Source organism: Halichoerus grypus, chromosome 3 (assembly GCF_964656455.1).
Source record: "Halichoerus grypus chromosome 3, mHalGry1.hap1.1, whole genome shotgun sequence".
Lineage (NCBI taxonomy): Eukaryota > Metazoa > Chordata > Mammalia > Carnivora > Phocidae > Halichoerus > Halichoerus grypus.
In genome coordinates, this window is record NC_135714.1 from 64650674 (window position 1) to 64668556 (window position 17883).

At 35.7% G+C, this 17883-nt stretch overlaps 1 protein-coding gene across 1 annotated transcript in view; it reads left to right on the forward strand.

Annotated features, from left to right (window-relative positions):
• CFAP299 (cilia and flagella associated protein 299) overlaps window positions 1-17883 on the forward strand; it is a 554803-nt gene that overhangs the window by 465143 nt on the left and 71777 nt on the right. The window contains exon 4 of the mRNA XM_078068194.1: window positions 13275-13417. Within this exon, the coding sequence (XP_077924320.1) occupies window positions 13275-13417 (143 nt within the window). The remainder of the gene's footprint in view (window positions 1-13274; window positions 13418-17883) is intronic.

The window sequence follows — 17883 nt, forward strand, 5'->3', positions numbered from 1 at the left end:
ACGTTGGTTGCACACCTGCCATGAACTAAGAACCAGGAGAGATATGAAGCATACAAAGTTAGATACGGTCTCCAGCCTGCAAGGACCTCAAAAACTACAATATAAAGTAGTAGGTACAAAATAGAAATATTTAAAAGCTGTTATGGAAGCTCATGTGAGAAGCAGAGGAAATTCCTAAGATAATACTGAAGAGAATTTCCAAAAAATAATAGTTAATTCTGATGGAAGCCTAGAAAGAATTAAGTATAGGGAAAAGAAGACTGAACTCCCAAAGGTACATCTCAAAGAAAAATAAAAACTGACAGATTATGAATGCATTGAGGAGATGGTGGTAGTTCTGTTGAAAATTTTGGAGTGGATTAATGATAGGTTCATAGAAAACTTTGGGGGTGGGAAGCCAAGGCCATTAACCTTCTAGAAAATAAAAAGTTGTTGAAGAAAGGAAAGTAATCATAGCTGGGGGAATAAATACATTGACCTCTCTGATTCTATGGCTCAGCTGTGGTAATGTTTAAATGGTACTAAAATTGTAAACACTACATAATCACTTAACCTAAAATTAAGATATTTCTCTCTTGGGGGGCTGGATGGAAGAAAAGTTTAGAAGTGGTTTGAGAGGAAAAAGGAGACAGTTAATAGAGATAAATCATCATCTTCCACAATAGGAATTAGGTAAAAAAGAAAAAAATGTTAGGAATAGCAGTATTAATATGTTATTTAGAAACAGCTAAGAAAGTTAAATGAGGTTCTTCTGAGGGATAGGTACCAAGATTAAAGAGGAGTGATGAAGATAAAACCGTATTTCTAGCTAAGTTTTGAGGTAGTATTTGAGTCTCAGAAAATACAAAAATACATTATTAAATACAAAAAAATAGCAAGTATGAAATTAAACAAATATCTTGCACAAAAGAGGTTACATGAAAACGGGGGTGTGTGTGTGAGTGGTCTTGGCATCGTTGTTTGGCATCAGATAATGGGAAATCTACAATATTAAAGAGGTTATGCGGGGCGCCTGGGTGGCTCAGTCGTTAAGCGTCTGCCTTCGGCTCAGGTCATGATCCCAGGGTCCTGGGATCGAGCCCCGCATCAGACTCCCTGCTCCACGGGAAGCCTGCTTCTCCCTCTCCCATTCCCCCCTCTTGTATTCCCTCTCTCGCTGTGTCTCTCTCTGTCAAATAAATAAATAAAATCTTTAAAAAAATAAATTTAAAAAAAAGAGGTTATGCTTCGGAACTCCAAATAACTGAGAAAACAAGGAGAAATACATTCAGATTTCTGCTTCAGAGAGGAAATTCTGGAATACTTTTGAAAGTAGTTGGAGTGAAGAAGAAATGGTGTCAGGGGAAGTGGTTATGACAGGTCAGTAGGGAAACAATAAGCTTGTTATATCAAACATCTTATTCAATGTTGGCAATGGTCATAGAAAGCAAGGCATGGCTTGAGATATATCTTAAAGGTACGATCAAGAGAATTTGGTGATTGGTTAGATGTGGGAAGTAGAAGATAAATCAGAGTTGATGCAGAGGTATTTTGATGGTGAAGCTCTTTGCTTTTGTAGGAGGCATAATTAAAAGTGGATTTGCAGAATGATGGTATGGTTTTGCAAACCAAGATGCCTAGATTATGTCCAATTAAAATGATGTAGTAGACAATAGCACATACTATGATGAAATTCAGGGAAACTCTGAGGCTGGAGATAAAATTTTTTTTTATTAACATATAATGTATTATTTGTTTCCAGGGTACAGGTCTGTGATTCATCAGTCTTACACAATTCACAACACTCATCATAGCACATACCCTCCCCAATGTCCATCACCCAGCCACCCCATCCCTCCCACCCCCCATCCACTCCAGCAACCCTCAGTGTGTTTCCTGAGATTAAGAGTCTCTTATGGTTTGTCTCTCTCTCTGGTTTCATCTCATTTCATTTTTCCCTCCCTTCCCCTATGATCCTCTGTCTTGTTTCTCAAATTCCTCATATCAGTGAGATCATATGGTAATTGTCTTTCTCTGATTGACTTATTTCGCTTAGCATAATACCTTCTAGTCCCATCCATGTTGGTGCAAATGGCAAGATACCGGTTTTTTGATGGCTGCATAATATTCCATTGTGTGTGTGTGTGTGTGTGTGTATCTTCTTTATCCATTCATCTGTTGATGGACATGGAGATAAAGATTTTGATAAAAAATTATCCACATAAGTCTAAAGTTCATGAAAGAATAAGAAATGATACTTAAAGCTATGGAACTAGATAAGATCAATTGGTGAGCTGCAAAAATTAGACATCAGGATAAAAAAAAGGAGAAGGCAATAAAGAAAAGATTGATGAAGCAAAAAAAAATCTTGGAAATATATGATTGTCACTGAAACCAAATGAAAAAAAAAAAATGTTCCAAGAAAGAAGAAGGTGAACAATTATGTCAAATGCTGCAGGAAGTTCAAGTAAAATAAAAAATGAGAATTGACCATTGGATTTGGAAAGATGGAAGAGTAGATGTGAGAGACAGAACTATTTATCAGTGCTTCAGGAAAAAAAAAAGACTGATTGTAATGGCTAAAGAGATCATGAAAATTGTAAAGAAAAGCAAAAACTTTGGACTGTAACTAGCTGTTTCTTTTTCAAATAGTAGATAATACAGCATGTTTATATGTCAATAGCAGCAATCTTACAGAAAGTAAAACATCAATGATTCAAGAGTAACAAGAGAGGAAGTGTGGTTCAATGCATAAAAAGAAAGGGCTGGCCTTGGATAGAAACCCAGATATTCCAACCCTTAAAACAGGATAAAAGGAAGAACATAGATCCATACAAAGATGCATAGACTGATTTGATGGAAGGAAGATGAGGTGGCTCTGGTCTGATTGCTTCTATCATCAAAGAGAGAATTATTGAGTGTGAGAAAGGATATAGATGAAAGTATAAGGAGAAACAATATGAAAAAAATCAGGAGTGTAGGAGGAAGGAAAAGCATATCATAGACAATTAATATGCAAGGACTATAGGTCCAATCGAGTTTATAGTCATTAATATTTGTAAGACCAGTCATAATTTTCTTTTTCCTTAGCCAAACTCAGTTGCTGCTATGCAAAAACAGAATAAAAGGAAAGTTGGCTTGAAATAATGTTGGATTTTTTTTCAGTGAGTGTAATGGAAAGATGTGGCAAGGAATTTGAAGGGATATGAATTGTGTGTATAAGTGAAAAGATATGTGTCTAATTGCAATTGAATAAAAGGATATAGAATTTTAAAATAGTTATCAGCATAAAGAATTTCAGAAAGTAACTTGTTTTAGAGAATGCATAAGGATAGACATTTTGAAATGTTACATTTATGATGCTGCACCGTGGAATCTAAGCTGGATAAACAGGGAAGTGAGTATATAAAGAGCGTAATAAACAGTAAAACATAGTGGTTGATCTGAAAGCGTGGTTAAATTGGGGCTTCCAGAGTATGTGAGCTAGAAAGACAGGAGATAAAGGTCAGAAAGTGGTATGCTTGAAGACAAGATTTTGTGAACATGTAGTTAAAGAAAAAAAATACTCATGGTAGAAAATATAGAAAATATCACTCTATAGAAAAACTTATATACTATGTGTGTTTGTATGTATGGGTGTGTTTCTGAAGTTATTACTTTCCCTTATCCATTTATCACTGTACCAATGATATAAGATTTAACTAGTATAATTTTATATCTAACAGTGCAACTTCTGCTGTTTATTCTTCCTTTTTAAAATTATCTTAGATAGTATTAACCAGTTATTCTTCAAGGTAAAATTTTAAGTAATCAAAAAATACCCTATAGGTATTTTGCTTAGAATTTCAATACATTTATTTTATAATAATAACTTTCCTTCAGCAGTGTAGCCTCTTTGTTTAGTTTTTAATATTATTTTAGAAAAAATTTATTAAAAATGCTTGGAGGAATGTTATAATTTTTAAAAGGCATAACTTAAATAAATATTGAAAGCACAGTAGCTAGTAGGTTATTGCTAGTGCTAACCATGGTATAGATATTTTGAATTGGATCAACTTAATCAGTGGTCTTAGAAGTTTCTTAGTTATCTGTCTTCGATTTTCTAAGTAATTAACAGTTTATATAAAATATAATAATTTTCTTTTCTCCTTTCCAGTATGTAAAGCTTATACATACTTTCAATATTATTTTCATTCACTAAAATTTCCAGATCATTTTGGATACTTAACAGTGAGACCAGATATTCCTAAATTATTCTTAAACTCACTGATAATGCAAAAAAGCCTTTTCAGATATGGATATGTTTTATAAACTGGGAGAGAAAAAAGTTATTAGTCCATGATTTCCCTCAGAAATCAAATCTCCAACTTACAAAATGAACAAACCAGCTACTTGCCTAACTCCTAGGTTCTTTAAGGTAAGTAACTATAGATTGAAAAAAGACCACAATTCTCTACTTTGTCCTTTATCTATATAGCCCCTTTGCAATGACACTTCTGCAGCTCCTCCCTCAAGGGAAGTCACTCTCCCTGCCTCTTGAATCTGGGTTGGCCTGTGACCTGCTTTGGCCAACAGGATGTAGAAGGAAAAATGTGTTGGTTCTGAGCCCAACTAAGCCTTCAACACGAAGGACAAAGAGCTTTCTTAAACATAACCCTGAGAATTGTGTGTATAAGTAAAAAGATATGTGTCGAATTGCAATTGAATAAAAGGATATAGAATTTTAAAATAATTATCAGCATAAAGAATTTCAGAAAGTAACTTGTTTTAGAGAAATGGATAAGGACACGTTTTGAAATGTTACAAAAAATTGTCAGAACTTGGACTCCATTTGCAAAATCATTTCTCTTCTGAAAGGAAAAGAGGATTCCCTAAAACTAATGATTCATGAAAGTATTCCAAGAGTTTTAAAATTATAGGAGATAAAAATTCTTTCTTCGTTTGTTCCCATCAGGGAGCATACTGACAGTCTCAGAAGGATAGCACAAGAACTTAGCTTGTGTGACAGCTCTCACTCCCTGAAATGGATGTTTCAGTTTTAGCAACATACTGCTTATTATGCCTTTTCTTTTTTCCCCAAGTGACTTTGGCTTCACTGTTGAAAAAGTCCCATTTCAATGTATCAGGTTTATGTCTCCTCATTAGTGTTTGGCAAGAAAAATCAGGCAACACATGTACTCAACTCATAACAAGTTTATGAATTTGTATTTTAATCCACTTCTGGGAAAAGACAAGCAGCCAGAGATCCAAATGATATATTAATGGTCTAAATTGTACTTTAATTCATCTTTTCCCAACACATGAGAAGTAATGTGGACCTAACTAGGCATTCCATAAGTCTTTTCAACTAACACTGGTTCACACTTGAGGTCATAGACATCTCAGTAAAATCTCAGATTTCACATTTTCCTTGGTGTCCGAGCCCCTGCTTCAATATCAGGAATACTTGTATCTTGATATCTGTCAAAGGCTTGTTTTTGTGTTTTTGTTGTTGTTACAAAAACTAGTATTTTCTGCCTAGGTTGCAAATAAATGTAAACCAATATTCATGGTTTCAAATAAATATCATCTGATTTGCTGAAATACTTGTGTTGGTTATACTTTGACTTATTCTAGAGAGGATTAAAAGGTTTTATCTAAGGACAATGAGCATTTTGGAAGTCTGCCTTTTTATAAACATAACATAATCATTTAAAAGAGCCTTTATAGTTTTCATGTATCTCCTGGGAAATTAACTGTGATAAAAAAAAATGTTATTAGAATGAAAAAGACCATATATTGTATGATTCCATTTATATGAAAAATCCAGAAAGGGCAAATCTATAGAGACAGAAAGTAGATTAGTGGTTGCCTGGGGGCGGTGGTGGGAACAGGGATGACGGCAAATGGGCACAAGGGATCTCTTTGGGGTGATAAAAATATTCTAAAACTGTATTGTGTTGCACGGCTCTGCAAATTTACTAAAAATCGTTGAACTATACATTTAAAACTTGAGGATAAATTTTATGTTTATAAACTATACCTCAATGAAGCTGTTATTTTGTTTAAAAAAGCAAGTGTTATTAGAGAAACTTAAAACAATTATTTATGACATTTTATAATTCCTAGTGACACAGTACAGGGCTCCACGTAAGAAAGCTTGCAATTACTAAAATACATCACACCTGGGCTGAAATAAACCTAATTCTTCAAAGGGCTCTCTTAGCCTATTCTGCCCATTCTGGATGTCAGAATCATGACTTTATTGCCAGTTGGGTCCATCCTGGTTGTATACAATAATACCTAGAAAATTGTTTAAACTTTAACTTCAAAATACATCCAAAATTTTAACTGAGAATGCTGAACGTAACAAATGAATTGAACCATGTCCAGCAACATAATTATACACACCCAGGCAATGGAATTCTGATATGAGTATTCCATTTCCTTATCCCTAAGGAACTGATAAAACTCTTAACATAATATAAATACAATAGCAACAGTAAAAATAAAAATTTAAAAAAGCAATAGATAATATTCACTGAGTGTTTACCATGTGCCAGGCATTGTTAAGTGCTTAGCAAAAATAGCCTCAATTCACACAAGAACCCTGAGAAGCAGGTGTTATGTCCATTTTGTAACAGAAGAAACTGAATCTTACAAAGGATAATGAATGTACCAGTGTCACAAAGTAAGTAGATGGCAGGGCCAACATTTGGATCCTAGTCTGTGTGTCCATTGTGGAGTGGTTAAAAACATGGACTTCATGGGAAGGCACCCTGGGTGTGAGTGTGGTTGCCCCATTCTCTAGCTGCCATGTCTTTTGAGGTGGTTATTCTCAATGCTTTCAGCGTCTACATTTACAAAATGAGGATAATAATGCTATCTAACCATTATATAGTTTTGAGAGAATTAAATAAGGTAATGAATATAAAGCTCCTAATATTTGGCTCAGAACATAATGGCTACTTAATAAATGAAACCTAGTAGTATTAATAGTAGGGGTAATTAGGATTCACTTTAGAAGAAAATATACATTTCATAAATGAATATATTAAAATTACTAAGAGTATTAGTTAACTAAATTCTAATTCTTGGATAATCCATATAATAAAATACAAACAAGATACAATAAGATTTCAACCAGCTGGGGTGCCTGGGTGGCTCAGATGGTTAAACGTTTGCCTTTGGCTCAGGTCTTGATCTCCAGGTCCTGGGATCAAGCCCCATGTCGAGCTCAGTGGGGAGTCTGCTTCTCCCTCTCCCTCTGCCTCTTCCCCTGCTTGTGCTCTCTCTGTCTCTCTCTCTCTAATGAATAAATAAAATCTTAAAAAAAAAAAAAAAAGATTTCAACCAGCCATCAAGTACTTTACAACTACCTCTTACCTCTTCTGTTTCATTATTTTTTCCTGTCACCTACACCGTGTTTTTATAATGATGTATTTCTAAAGTTAAATATTGAGTTGTAATTTCCTGACAGTCTGTCACCAATTACTACACATCAATAGTTCTAATCAATTTTTTAAAATAATTTCAAGAAGGATGTTGTTTGTTAGGAATTTTTTTTTATTTTAGCAATTTTTTCTTAATTTTACTAAAAAGTCTTTCACAATATACTTTTACACCTAAGTAGCCATACTTAGAAAGACATCAATGAAGTAATTTGTTTCTATTGAAAATAAAAGAAATTATAGATACAATGATTACTAGACTCTCCCCATTGAAAAAGAAAGAGCATTTGCATATTGCTTACAAATTGGGTTCATAGGGCAGAAGGCAAGGCTCTGACAGCACCTGACTATGAGCTCAGCGATTCCATGCAAGACAGAAGAGATTATTTTATTGCTCTACAGAGCTGAAGGAGAAACGGGAAGAAGGGAGAGGCTACAAGAAGGCTTAGCTAACTAAATGCTTACGTCCAAGCAGGATTTTGATCTCTTGTTTATTTTGGTTTTGTTTGTTTGTTTCTTTGTTTGTTTTGGAGGTGTTTAGTTCGGTTTGGTAGAAACTTGCTAGATTTTGCAGGAACCTACTTAGGGGCATAGGACTTATGAATATAGAGAGGAGTTAAGAATTTGAACAACACACCCAAGGACATAGACTGAACCTGGAAGAACCCCTGCTTATACTCAGTTTGGCCTGACTTGAAGTTCTCTAGCTTCAGAAAACCCCTAGATTCACAAAAATCAAAGAGCATCCATTTAACTCTCACAAGGCTGGAGAAGTGAGATTTGAGGTAATTTACAGATTCCCATAGACAATGGGCTTTAACTCATATGGGAAGGCTGTATATAATATTGTAAAATAGTGAAATTGTGGCTATATATATATATATATACATATATATATACATATAATTTTACACTATCAGTCATTTTATCCACAAGACACTGAAGAGTAAAGATGTTTGGGTACTTGGCTAAGGTAAAAACCAAGCACTCAAGCTTGTGTTTTTAATTCTTTACAATGTATATTAACTTTATAATAATTATGGAATTTATCATTGATCTAAAACTTAATAAGAGAGATAAATTTACCACGGTGATGATGACTTGTCTATTTATCCTTGTAGTTCTATCAATTTTTTTTATTTTTTTTAAGATTTTATTTATTTATTTGAGAGAGGGAATGAGAGAGAGAGAGCACACGAGAGGGGGGAGGGTCAGAGGGAAAAGCAGACTCCCTGCTGAGCAGGGAGCCCAATGCGGGACTTGATCCCGGGACTCCAGGATCATGACCTGAGCCAAAGGCAGTCGCTTAACCAACTGAGCCACCCAGGCGCCCCAGTTATATCTATTTTTGAGGCTATGTTTTCAAAGGTTCATTCAAGTTTATAACTGCTCTTTCTGTGAATTGAATCTTTTATCATTATCTAGTGATTCTCCATCTGTAGGAATGCTTTTTGCCTTTGAGCTCATTTGTCTCATACCTATATGCTGATGCCAGCTCTTTTTTGGACAGACATTTCCTTATGCATATTATTTCATCAGTTAAATTTCAACCTTAAGTTTTGTATCATATTTTTTTTTACCCACTCTAAGAAGCTTTGTTTTTCAACTTAAACATTTGGCCATTTACACTAATTGTACATACTTAATTATTTTAATTTATTACCATGTGTATCAGTTCTCTAGGGCTACCATAACAAAATACCACATACTGGGTGGCTTAAACAACAGAAATTTATTTTCTCACAATTATCGAAGCCATTAGTCAAAGATAGATCAAGATGTCGAAGTCCGCAAGGTTGGTTTCTTCTGAAACCTTCCTCCTTGGTTTGCAGGTACCCCTTTCTCACTGTGTCTTTACATGGTCTTTCCTCTGCATACAAACCCTTGATGTCTCTCTGTGTGTCCAACTATCCTCTCCTTACAAAGTCAGATTGGCTTAGGGACTAATGGGCTTGTTTTAGCTTAATAACTTCTTTAAAAGCCCTATGTCCAAATACTTCTCTGAGATCCTGAGGGATAGGGTTTCAACACAGGAATTTTGAGGGGACACAATTCAGCCCATAACACTATCATTACATTATATATTTTTATATATATTTACTACTTTCTTTGATTATCATTCTATTCTTTATCTCTGACCTTTCAGTTAGATTCACTTTGTTTTGGCTGAAGTACTGTTGACTCTTCAACAATATAAGGGTTAAATGTACCAACCCTACCACAGAGTCAAAAATCTGCATATAACTTTTGACTCCTCAAAACCTTAACTACTAATAGTTCACTGGAAACCTTACTGATAACATAAACAGTCAACTAACACATTTTATATGTTGTATGTATTACATACTGTATTCTTACAATAAAGTAAGCTAAAGAAAAGAAAATATTAAGAAAATCATAAGGAAGAGAAAATACATTTACAGTGCTATACTGTATTTTTTAAAAAATATATCCACATGTAAGTGGATCCATGTAGTCCGAGCCCATGTTGTTCAAGGGTCAACTGTACATCCTCTAAGATTTCTTTGAGTTAGAGTCTTTTATCAGTCAAGGCTCTCATTTTTTGGTCTGAATATATCTATATTTTGCTCACTAGAAAGATATTTTCTCTGGGTTTATAATTTTGGAATCATTCTTCTGTTCTCTGGACACATTACAGATTTTTTTCAACCTTTTTTGATTTCTCTGCCCTATGTTGAGGCAGTAAGTCCTATTAGTCTCTCTACCTGAAAGGCTGGATTTTGTCTCCTGTCACCTCCAACTGCCAAGATCATGAAACCTTTGGTAAGATTCCCTGGGGTTGGGCATATGCCTGCAGGACAAAGATGGCTCTAGGGCTCTGCTTTCCTTTCTGGGAATCTATTTTCACTTCGTTTTTAGACTCTAAGTATTCCTCATTTTCTTGACAGTGCATCAATGCATGTTACAAGTTGCTTTTTAGATTTTATCCAGAATTTATTTTTGCTTTCAGCAGGAAGATCATTTACAATATTTGGTATGCCATTCTGCTGAAAAAATAAGGCTGGTCCATCTCATTTAAAAAGAGACAGGGACAGAGGCAGACAGAGGAGGTTTTGTTTGTTTGTTTGTTTGTTTTTCTTTTTCTGTTAATAGAGGTCCATTTTAGGTTTGCCTGGGTGGTTGGTTAAGTGTCCAGCTCTTGGTTTCGGCTCAGGTTATGATCTCAGGGTCATGATATCAAGGCCTTTGCTGGGCTCTGCGCTCAGCTCTGAGTCTGCTTAAAATTCTTCCCCCACCTCCCTCCCCACTCTGCTCCTCCTCCCATGTTCTCTCTCTCTAAAAAGTAAATAAATAAATAAAATCTTTAAAAATAGAGTTCCATTTTATTTTATTTTATTTTATTTTTTTATTTATTTATTTGAGAGAGAGCGAGCATGAGAGGGGGGAGGGTCAGAGGGAGAAGCAGACTCCCCGCTGAGCAGGGAGCCCGATGCGGGACTCGACCCTGGGACTCCAGGATCATGACCTGAGCTGAAAGCAGTTGCTTAACCAACTGAGCCACCCAGGTGCCCCTAGAGTTCCATTTTAAAAGTAGAGGACTTATTTGGGACCTTTTTTCCTCTATGTGCCTGCGTGACTTGCCTTAACATCAGGAACAGCCTTGATGGAATAAAGATTTCAAGTACCTTTAGGACTGCATATGAAACTTTGATAGTTCTAGCACGTGGCCTTGATTAAGCCGGGATAGCAATATTTGCTATGGGTTTAGTAGTGTAAGAGTCTCAAGAAGTCTCTGAGTTACTGTCCCTTTAGAATTTGTGCTGTAAAAGCTAAAAACTATGTGGCTGAAAGCATGGAGAAATCTATAGAATTTTAACTTATCATTACGTGGTGGAAACGAGAAGAACCAAGGACCGGATCTACGTAAGACTGAGCACAGGAATGACCATGCTAGCTCCTTGAGCCATATCTATGGGAAATAGCACTAAGCCATCCCACCCTTCCTCTCCTTAAGGCAAGGACATGCCTCAGAATCCTTCGCAGCACGGTATCTTCAGCAACCAGTGCCAAACAACCACAGGAGGCAGGAAGATGCAATTTAGCAAAATAACAACTGACAGTACCTTGTGGCTTGTTCTTGTGTTTTTCAACTGGGACACTGTTAGCAACATGTTTTCTCAGGTGCAGAGGGGAAAAGAATTCTTTCAGTTTTCTCAGTTCACCTTTTTGGAAGCTCTGTTAAGGTAACCCACGTTAGTGCTTCCTGTAATTGACTACACAGAGACCTAGCAAGTAACCATCTAGTGATTGCTGGAGAGAAAAAGGAAGACTTGTTGACAGTTTCTTCCAAATGTAGAACTTTGCCATGGAATTCTGCACTTTGAACTAGATCTGGAAATAAGGACATTAAGAACTTTCCCAGTTACAATAGGTTTTCTTTTGTTTGTTTGTTTGTTTTGTTTTGTTTTTTTCTTAGAACTCAAGATCAATGTCTACTGGCTTGATAGAGAAATGACAACAATTCTTCCATTTGCCTGAGCTGGTTTCCACTTAGGGGCCTTGGTGCCAGTTGTTCCCTTCACCTGATAGGCCCCTGTTCTAGATCTTTACATTGCCTGACTCTTTCTCATCCTTCAAGCTTCAAGTGTTGGTTTAAATTAAAATTTTAAAAAATTACAAAATTAAAAAATTAAATGAAAATTAAAAAAAGACCTCCTCAAGGTCTTTTCTGATTACCCAAAGTAGGCTTCACCACCAACAATTTATTCTCTAGTCAACCATGTTCTTTACTTCCTTTTAATTTTTTATTTAAATTCAATTAGCCAACATATATTACATCATTAGTTTCAGATGTGGTGTTCAATAATTTATCAGTTGTGTATAACACCCAGTGCTCATCACATCACGTGCCCTCCTTAACGCCCATCACCCAGGTACCCCATCCACCCACCCACCTCCCCTCCCGCAACCCTCAGTTTGTTTCCTAGAGTTAAGAGTCTTTCATGGTTTTTCTCCCTCTCTGATGACTTCATTGTCTAGTCAACCATGTTTTTTATTTGCTTTGTGGCATTTATCACTCACTGGAAGTACTTTTTTCCTTTTCATATCTCATCTGTCTCCCCTCACCAAAGCACACGTTCTGAGAGGCCAGGGTGCTTGCTGTCTTATATCCTTGGCACCTACAACAGTACCTAACATGCCTAGGTGCACAATGATATTTGTGCTGGAATTAATATGAATGAGAAATATGTACTTGCTGTTTATTTTGACTTATGGACTTAATTTGTAAGGTGACTTTATAAAGAGATTTTCATTTTATAAAGAGATTTTTTTACTCTCATGGTAATGAGAAGGGGCCAGTTTATATCTCTATAACAGAAAATACATAGGAGTTGAGATGGAAAAATGATGTAGTGATTAGAGAGACAAACACATGAGCCTGGGCTTTAATCTCAATTTTTCCATTACTAGCTGTGAGACCTTGAGTGAGGTACTTAACCTCTCTGTTCCTTAGTTTTCTTATTTAAAGAAATTATGACAAAGAGAAGACAATAGGATTGGGAGAAAAGGAAATAAATTAATGTACTGCAAACACTTAAAATAATGTCTGCCCTTTGGAAGACCTCTGTAAGTTATTTATTGATATTGTCATATAAAATTACTGTAAATGCACATTATATACCTGCACAGTTAACTTTTCATGAATTTCTTCATTTGTCAGGAGTAAATAATCATACTTACTTCATAGGATCATGGTGAGGGTGAAACGTAAAGCACTTAAAATAGGGTCTGGCACATGTAATACTCAAAAACTGTAGCTTTTATTACCATATGCAATATATTCAAATGACTTTTATTCATTTATTCTTTCCATTCTCCATCTTTTTTTGTGTGTGCTACCAGACCGTGATCTTTATTCGTGACAGAAATTCTCATGGGCAGGAAATATCAGGATACATTGACTATGCCCACAGGCTAAAGATCGAAGATTTTGAAGTCTACTTTAGTGGAAAAAAAAGACTTCTTCCAAAACCCGCAGATATGAGGTAAATTGTATGTACTTCTCACACCTTCAGTAAGAGAACAAGCTCCTCGGAGGCATGGTAAAAGATTCTTATTTTATGTTCTATATGGTGCCTAGAGTGGAATAGACATATATATATGGAATGTGGTAAGAGTGGCTTGAATAAAAAATTTAAATGGGCAATGAACATAGATGCACTTTTTCCATCAACAGTCTGAGGAAGAGAACTTTTCAGAGATGAGGTAAGTAAATTCCCAGTGACATTACTTTTAAATGATAAGTAGAGCCTAAAAATGGCTAATCTCATAAGGGTCTTGGACCACTTGGGAATTGGTCTGCTTAGGAGCCTCAAGAACAGTCCACCTAACACCTTCTCCCCGCTCTTTTCTTTGGTCACCAACCAAAGTACAAGCTTTTGACTAGCATGCCCTCATTTACTCTCATTACTGGCCTATTCTGGGATTCCTTCCCACTCATCATTCTTTTTATTATTGACCCCTACCCCTTCCTCTGGAGACCTCATCCTATCACATATGATCTGCTCTGTACTGTCAGTTTATTCACAGATCAACCCTTCTATCCCTTTGGTAGTAGGTCTCAAGCTAATTTTTAAATTCTATCTTTTACTTTCCATAGAATCCAGAAGGGGTAGCAGCATTCTACTTGAACTGTCCTCTATATCCAGATTATTCGACACTTGTAACAACACTCTCCTCCTTTGACAATCCTGCTGTCTTTTATCCATCCTTATTGCTATTATCTAAAGACTTCTTAACCCATCATCACCTTAATGGACCTACCCTTTTTCTGATCCCACCTAGATGCATGGCATGTCATTTAACTTCTCTCTGTAATAATCTCTTTTTGTGCTTTGGCTGTATCTATCCTGCTAACTTCAAAGGTAGATTGATAAGGACTTTTTTTTTTTTTTTTTTTCTGCACTTGTAACTGAATTCCTGGGTTCTGCTGGAGGAAATTTTAGGAAATTTCATTAAGGTGTGGATATCCAAAAATATTCTAAAAAATATCCAAAAATATACTAACTCTTCACCACTCCCTCAAGATCTTTGTTGTCAGCTGCTGACACTGACTCCTCTCAATGTATGATTTGCCTCACAAATCACAGATTACATTGAATCTAAACATAGAAACTACCAACTGATCTGTCTCTTTGTCAACCAAAGCAGACTTCCTCACTAGCCAGAGTTGCCCTCAGAGTGCCCTTCTGATTATTTTCAGTCACAATTCTGTTCTGGCCCACCATCCATGTTCAGAATATGACTTCTCCTGACTCCTGGCACACCACCATGCTATCTTGTCCATTAGCCCACCTCTCAGAGGGCCAATTTCCTGCAAACTGGCACACATTCTTCTAACACAGCAAGACCTACACTTGCCCAAGAACCATGAGGGAATATATGCCCTAAGAATGACTTGGGCTTTTTTCCGGTGACATTTCTGAAACAACATAGGTCTGACCTTAGATGACTGCACCTTTGCTTTTAGAATGTGCTATGGTGAGTGCTGTGAATTGTGTAAGACTATTGAATCACAGACCTGTATCTCTGAAACAAATAATACATTATATGTAAAAAAAAAGAAGAAGAAGAAGAAGAAGATAGCAGGAAGGGGAAAATGAAGGGGGGAAAATCGGAGGGGGAGATGAACCATGAGAGACTATGGACTCTGAGAAACAAACTGAGGGTTCTAGAGGGGAGGGGGTAAGGGGATGGGTTAGCCTGGTGATGGGTATTAAAGAGGGCACGTACTGCATGGAGCACTGGGTGTTATACGCAAACAATGAATCATGGAACACTACATCAAAAGCTAATGATGTAATGTATGGTGATTAACATAATAAAAAAAAAGAATTAGATTTATTTCTTGAAAAAAAAATAATAGTTCATTCTTACCAAGTGAAATATTTCCTTTATAACATGCATCTAGTCTCACAAAATCTTCACAGATTCAGAGAAAAAATAACTACTTGTTCTGTTTAGAGCTAATTTATTCAACTTGTGTTTGATGCTTTCCATCCGTCTTTCCACTGAAGCTGTATTTCATCTGTTCCCCCTGTTTTTAAAAATTCCCAAACTCACTCTCAACTGACTCCTTTATCTTGCCTCTAAACATGCTGAAGCCATTTTTATTAAAAAAGGAGAATCCATTCCTATTAAAAAAAGATTATTTCTATTAAAAGTCCCTTTTTGCACTCCAACTCTTGCACTGCCTCTCTTTCGGTTTTCAGCTAAGCTCCTCAAAATAACAAGTGTCTCCAATTCTCACTTCTCATGTAAGCGCTAACCCGTGGTAATTAGTTGTGTGCCACCATTATTCAAATGGAACGACTCCTACTAACATCACCAGTGACTGCCAAATTCGAAATCCCATGGACTGTTTCCAGTTCTTCTCTTACTTAACTTCTCTACAGTATTTGATTAGTGTTGATTAATCATTATGCTGAGTAATTCTTTCTTCTCAAAACTATTCAAATACTCTTTTTATTTTCAAAATCCCTCATTGAACTCTCCCCTTGTTTATTTCATACACGTTGGCATTCATTAGAGTTCATCCTTAGATTTCGTTTCCTACCATTCATTCTTATGTTCTCCTGGGTGATTTGAACACTTTTCTAGATAGGAGTTGTTCTTCTTATTTCATATTCAGTTACCCTACTGCTTACTTCAGAGAACCTTCTGTGTATCCCATTAGCACCTAAAACTTATTTTCAAAATTAAACTCACCTTAATCTCTATAGTTTTCTGTTGCTTCTGTATCCTCCCATCTTGGCAAATGCACCGCCCTTGCAACCCAAGTCAAAATCAGATGTTATTCTAGACCTCTTCCTCTCTACCACCCCTCCATAACTAATAAGTTACTAAAAATACCAGATTCTATAACCTTAACATCTTTGTTTATATTAAAGCAAATATAAGATGTGTCATTTCACCTATATGAATTGTTCATACTAATATTTCAGTATGAATCTTTATCTGATAACATTTTAACAGAAAATACCTAACAAATAATTCCTTAATATCCTTTAATGCCTAGTTAGTCCTTATTCATATTTCATTGATTGTCTTAAAGTTATCTTTTCACAGTTGATTTGACCACATCAAAATCCAAATAATATTGTGTTTTCTTATTCTATCTTCTGTAATTCTTTCACTATATAACAGTCCCTTCCTTCTTTTTTACTTTTTTATGCTGTTGATTTGATGGAGAAGCCATGTCATTTATCCCAAGAAATGTCTCATATTCAAAATGTGACTGATCACTTCAAAACACGCTGTTGTTTTACATCCTACCTCTATCCTTCTATTTCCTGTCAACTGGCTTGATAAAATCCAGTTTCAATTTTTTTTTGTTTGTTTGTTTAAAGATTTTATTTATTTATTTGCAAGACAGAGAATGAGAGACAGAGAGCATGAGAGGGAGGAGGGTCAGAGGGAGAAGCAGACTCCCCGCTGAGCAGGGAGCCCGATGCGGGACTCGATCCCAGGACTCCAGGATCATGACCTGAGCCGAAGGCAGTCGCTTAACCGACTGAGCCACCCAGGCGCCCTTAGGTAACCATTTTTAATAGGTGAAGCTCTGTGAGCTTGATCAGTGAGTTCAGGTGGTGTCAGTCTGATCACTCCACTATAAAGTTCCCCATTGTTTCACTCAAATAGTTTTAGCATACAATAACAAAAGCTACCTAAATGTTTTTAGTAAGGGTTGTATAATGGTAATTCTCTAATTCTAGAATTCATTCTGCATTATTTAGCTAGCATTCTTCCATAGAGAATAACTTTTCCTCATCACTTAGTTGGTTACCCTAAAACAGAATTCAGTGCATGCAGAAAGACAAAATAAATATTTGATTATTTCCTTAAATTTATGGGAAAAAATGCAAAGCCAAAAGCACAAAGAGTACAAAGATAATGCCAAATTGCTTTCATAGTGGTTCTACCAATTTGTACCTACCAGAAGTACAATGTAAATGTTCTAGTTAACAAACATTTTTTTCCCCACTGTACTGAGTTATAAATGACTGCCACTGTGGTTTTTAACTTTCATTTCTGTAATTACTTATCAGACTGGACATCTTTCATTGGTTGATCAAATTTCCTTCCTGTGAATTATCTATTAAGACTTCCTCATCTTTTCTGTTGGTTATTTATTTCTTCTTTTCTTATAGATTGTGAATTCTTTTTATTTTTATCTTTTGGACATTGATTAATCATTTGCCTTTTGTATATATTGAAAAATATCATCTTCCGTGTGCAATTCTCCTTTCACTTCCTTTACATTGACTTTTGATAGTCAGAAGTCAGAAGTTTTGATAGATTAATACATTTTACTAATCTTTTCATCTGAGGTTTGCACTTTTTGTGTTTTGCTTAATCAAACTCTACCTTTATGCAGGGCATAAAGATATTATCCTATAGAGTGTAGTTTTGCTTTTTATTTTATATCTTTGACATACCCAGATTTAACATT